Raw genomic sequence first — 5,173 nt, 5'->3', positions numbered from 1 at the left:
CGGGGCCGAGCGGGGCCGAGGTGAGACCCGCACCCCACGGAACCCCCGGGGACGGTCACGGCGGCGCGGGCGGCGGCCCCAGGACCGGGCCTGCCGGGGCGGGGGGCTCGGGGCGGTCGGGACCAGCTACCGCGGGCGCCGAGGGTTGTGAGGGAGCGGCTCACGGGCGGGCGGGCGGGCGGCCGCGGATCTGCCCCCCACGCGGCCCGCGGGAGAGGAAGGTGTCGGCCCTCTCTGTAGGTGTTACTTAATCGCTGAGACTGAAGTTTTACTGGTGGATTGAATGGGTGCTGGCTGCTCTTTAGAGGTGTCCCGGCAAAAATCACATGGAAAGCATAACATGGTAAAAAATAGCCCAAACGAAAATAAGCCGTTTATTGCCCAGTAATGTGATAAACCCACGGACGGCAGCGAAGCTGCTTCTGGGCTGTCACACGAGCCCCACGTTGCCTGTGCCCTGCCCTGCCATTAACTCTCCTTTCCCCACAGTGTCCCAGTCTCTCCAACGCTTATTATGCTTTTGTGCCACTTTTTTTTTTCCCCTCACTTAATTTTCTGCTGATGTCCCGTCAGCAGTGCTGTGGCACAGGCTGTGGGCAGTCACACCAGGGAAGGGTGAGTTTGGCGAGCTCCATGGGCGTGCTCTGAGACCTAGTTAAACGTGTTGCAACTCTTGCAACTAACCTGCCTTAAACTGGTAATGCTGCTTTTAAAAGGATCGTAGAATCATTGTGTCATTTAGGTTGGAGAAGACCTGCCACCACCTAGTGTTGCTGCTGTTTGAGCCAGAGCTCCACGTGGGAACTGAGCTATGCCTGCTTTACCTGGACACTGAAGTTTCAAGTACTTTGCAGGATGATCCTGTTTCTTGATAAGTTTCTGCTGTAATGTGACCAACAACCAGCTCAATTCAGAGGTTTTTTTTGTTTGTTTCAGAGGTGTCCCCAAAGCATGGCAGTCAAATGGACCGGTGGACATTCCTCCTCTGTCCTGTGCCTGACTGTGAGCGCAGAGGGGCTGGTGGTGTCCGGTGCGGAGCGTGGGGAGCTGGCGCTGTGGGATGGGGGAGGCTCTCCAGCGGGACAGCTCCGGCTCCCGGGGGAGGACGATGTGACCTCCGTGGTGTTCTCCGCCCGCCGCCCCAGCACCCTGTACACCTCCCACGGAGAAACCATCAGCGTGCTGGATGTCCGGGCCCTCCAGGAGCCCCTGGAGCACTTCCATGTGAACGAGGAGGAGATCAACTGCCTCTCGGTGAATGACACTGACAGCTTCCTGGCCGCGGCAGATGACTCGGGGGCCATAAAGGTTGTGGACTTGGAAAGCAAGAAAGCCATACGGTCCCTGAGACACTCCAACATCTGCTCCTCTGTTGCCTTCCGACCTCAGAGGCCTCAAAGCCTGGTTTCCTGTGGACTGGACATGCAGGTGATTTGCATACACGTAGACAGTTATTAGTGAAGTGAAACAGTAATAACCCACCTGTTGTAGTGAGGCACTGTAGTGGTAGTGTAGTGAGGCACCCACAGACTTTCACTGAAAGTGAAGGTGTCCAGCCTGCAGTCACTGGGAAGCTCCATCACTATTCAAAAGTAGTTTTGGCCCCAAAACTAAGTGTCAAGGCTGTTTGTGCCATTTTCTCCTCAGCAGTTCCTCTCCCTGTTTTTATCTTCCTCAATATTTACAATCCAAAAGTGAGTGGGGTGGGAGGAAATCAGAATACAGTGCAAAGCTCCTTTACTACAACGTCTTTTCAAGTGGAGCATATCACTGTAAGGAGAAGTCATTTTTACAACTCATCCTTTGTTCTGATTGATCTCTTGGAAGCATGAAATGTTCTTTGCCTTTTACATTTCTCTGTCCTTGTCAAGAGGAAACTTTGTCCTTTGCATTCTGAGAAGAACCATGCTAGGAGTTAAGTTCAGAGCCTGCCACCCAGAACAGACGTTTTTCAGTAATTTCTTTCCAGTGGTTGAGATCTGACCACATTCCTGGTTTAACCCGAGATGGAAACTGTCACTTCTCAAAGGCTTTTGTGGTTCCAGCATGTCAGGGTGAAGTTTGTTTGACAGCATTGAACACTTTCACTCTGTGTTCTTGAAACTGAAGCACATATCAAACCCATTAGAGCAAATACATGCTGGTAGTTAGGATAAATGGTAATTTTCCACATTAAATTCCTGATGATAGATCTAGTCTGAGAGGAGTAAATGCTCGGTGCCTTAGCTGGCTTAACTCAGGACCCTAAAATGCAGATTCACAAGCCTGGAAGCTTTTTATCAGAATTGTAAGCATTTATATACCACTAGGTACAAGTGAGCTGGTTATTTTTTTTGTGACTTTTTAGTATTAGTTTCATTTATTGTAGCTCAGCAAGCTGGGTTTTAGGTGAAAGTCAATATCCCAAAAGAGTTGGAATTCATTAGTGTGTTTTTATATAGTGAAAAGAGCATTTTCCTGCATCGAGGCCGCCTTTAAGATGCACCATTTCCCAAAGGGGAGCTGAGCTGCAGAGCTCTGGAATGCTGTGCTGCAGCATGTCTTTGGACAAGTTAAGAGCTCTACGAGCATCAAAACATGTTCTGGATTCACACGTCAAACCCTTGGGGAAGCCGTGGCTGGTAAGAACTGAAATTTAGGTTGCTGGAGTTCTTTCAGGAGCTCCAAGGAAGCAGGGAAAATGCCACGAGGACAGAAAATACTTAGTCTGCAGGAAACCTGTCAGCAGTTGATGGATTTATCAGGCTGTTGCAGTGCTGTCCGCGATGGAAAAAGGAGTATTTTCTGTAAGCATCACCCAGCCTCCCTGATTTACAAATCACAGTTGTTGCGGAAAGTTTTCCCTTTCGTCCATAGCAAAGTAGTTTTAATGCAGCAACAAGAGCAGTCACTGAAACAGGAAGGTGACAGGAAATGATGTATTTCAGATGTTTTAGTGTGACTTGGATTCCAGAAATGCAGAGCCAGGGTGACAGCTCCTTTGTGGCCCAAATTTAAAGACTTCTGGTGATTACTGCTGGTGGTTACTACTGGTGATTGACTACTGAAGGAATATTTTTATCAACAACAAATTAAAGCTTAGCTTTATGAAGCAAACAGCACACCAGTGCTGCATTAGACTGAGTTGTGCCTCTGGCTCTGTTAGCCTTGAAAATGCTTATTGACAATTCATATCCTATGAAAGTCTTGAGAGAATTATTTTTATTTGGCTCAGTATAAATCTGTAGTGCTTGAACTGCTGTATGAGAGACCCAGGATTCGTGTGAAGGCACAGTTATCACTTCAGAGGGGCCTTGGGGGTGGGGTGGCATTTGAAAAGCAAGACTAAAAGCACAACCTCCCCCCATCTCTTCAGGAAAAGCACACCCTACTCGATAGCACAAACCAGATCTACTCACTGGATATAAAAAGAAATACAAATACGCCTGTTTAAAAATGAGAGCCTAAACTGCTGTTTGCCTTTGGCTGTCCCATTTTTCAGACACATTCACGGAGATGATTGTTTTAGGGCAAGTGCGTAGCAGAGACAAAAATCCAGAATGATACTGATCTCTATTCACTGCGAGCGTTTCCGTGTCCCTCCTTCTCAATAATTGATGTGCAGTACATCAGGATTACTACTGCTGAGATGAATGCAGAGGCTTTTAGAGCAGCGTTTGCATCCCCTTCGTGGTCTAAAGGTCTGAGTCATTGACTGCAGAGTATGGCGGTGGGGGTTTGGAGACCAGGCTGGAAAGATTTGCCATATTTATCAGAGCATCTTCAGCCACTCCTCACCGCACACCCTACAACTCTTGCACTCATGCACAGCCTTTGCTCTGCTAGAACAAGAAGTGTGGTGGTTTATTTTTACTGTTAAAGATCTGATTTTATGTGAAATGGACAAATCATTGATTCGTCCCGGTTTTTTCCAGGTCATGCTGTGGAACCTGCAGAAAGCTCGCCCCTTGTGGACCACAAACCTGCAGGAGTGTGGCACGGAGGACGACAGCCCACAGTCAGCCGGGCAGTTCTTCAACCCGCCGCTCGCACATTCCCTGTCCGTCGCCTCCTGCGGAAACGTCTTTGGCTGCGGAGCTCAGGACGGTAAAGTCAGAATATTCCGAGTCACTGGTGTCAAGTTTGAACGTGAACTGGAGTTCCAGGGTCACAGCTTGGGAGTCTCCCAGGTTCTCTTCATGCCAGAGGCGTACTGGTTGTTGTCTGGAGGAAACGACGGGAAAGTCCTGCTCTGGGATGTCGGCAGCGAGGTTGGGAAGCAGCAGAAAAGTCCAGCAAAATCTCTGCAGAGGAGGAAGGCCCAAGCACCTGCTTCTAGCAGGAAAAATGGGAAGCTCAACAAAGTGTCCTCAAGTGAACAGGCTGGAGTTGTGCCAAAGCTCACCATCGAGCACGGAGAGAAGGTGAACTGGCTCTCGTGCGCAGAGATCAAAGGCTCCAGGAGGGTGTTGGTCGCTGACCAGAGCAGCTCTGTGTCGGTGTATCCCTTGCCAGAACTGTAAATACCCAGGTGTTTACAGACATTGGGGAGGCAGAACCACTTCTCGGAGCCAGTTACATCCACTGACAGTGACCTGGCCAGTGAACCCCCATGCCCCTTGGAAGGGGAAGGGATTTGCTGTGCACTCGTGGTGTCCCTGGCCTCGCGCTGGTTCTCTGTGGCTCTTGTGTTCACAGCTGCCATCTCCTGCAGGGTTGGCAGTTTGCTGCTTGAATTAAGTGAAACGGGTCTTTACATTTAGGGGGTATCAGTCAGTGACTAAGCTGATGTAATTAAGGCTGGAAGAGGAAATCAGCACTGAGGGGACACCCCAATGCTGAGTGAGAGTGCTGAGCAGTGTCAGGGCTGTCGCTGGCTGTGCTCTGCAGGGTTTGCACTGTTGCAGTGCTCTGTGTGACTCTCTCCATGAAGCTGTAGCCCAGTTGGCTTAAACCAGCTGTAGTGGAATCTATTTTCCATCATTCTGTCAGCATCTGCATGTAAGACTAGAGAAGCATCAATTAATGAGTAATAAAATGAGTTTCCCTGTTGTTGCCAATTGGTTTTGCTCATGCTGCAGTAAAGGAGGGAGCAGGGGAACTGTTAACACCTGTTTGATGGCTCAGCTGTCAGTTGTTTATCCCAGGGAAAAAGAACTATTACACTTAAATAAATGCCTTCTCTCTCACTGTT

At 49.2% G+C, this 5,173-nt stretch overlaps 1 protein-coding gene across 3 annotated transcripts in view; it reads left to right on the top strand.

The window, feature by feature from the left end:
• WDR53 (WD repeat domain 53) overlaps positions 1–5,173 on the top strand; it is a 10,461-nt gene extending 5,288 nt beyond the window's left edge. The window contains exons 1-3 of one of the 3 annotated variants that reach the window (XM_027703935.1): positions 11–20; positions 937–1,428; positions 3,915–5,173. In XM_027703935.1, coding sequence (XP_027559736.1) covers positions 952–1,428; positions 3,915–4,502 — 1,065 coding nt within the window. In that variant the 5' untranslated portion in view covers positions 11–20; positions 937–951 and the 3' untranslated portion in view covers positions 4,503–5,173. Of the gene's footprint in view, positions 1–10; positions 21–212; positions 237–936; positions 1,429–3,914 lie in introns of those variants that run through there. The other 2 variants (XM_027703937.1, XM_027703936.1) reach the window with 2 other exon arrangements.

This window comes from Neopelma chrysocephalum, unplaced genomic scaffold, assembly GCF_003984885.1.
Source record: "Neopelma chrysocephalum unplaced genomic scaffold, ASM398488v2 Primary Assembly neopelma1_252, whole genome shotgun sequence".
NCBI classification, from domain to species: domain Eukaryota; kingdom Metazoa; phylum Chordata; class Aves; order Passeriformes; family Pipridae; genus Neopelma; species Neopelma chrysocephalum.
This window is presented reverse-complemented; position numbering and strand designations above follow the sequence as displayed.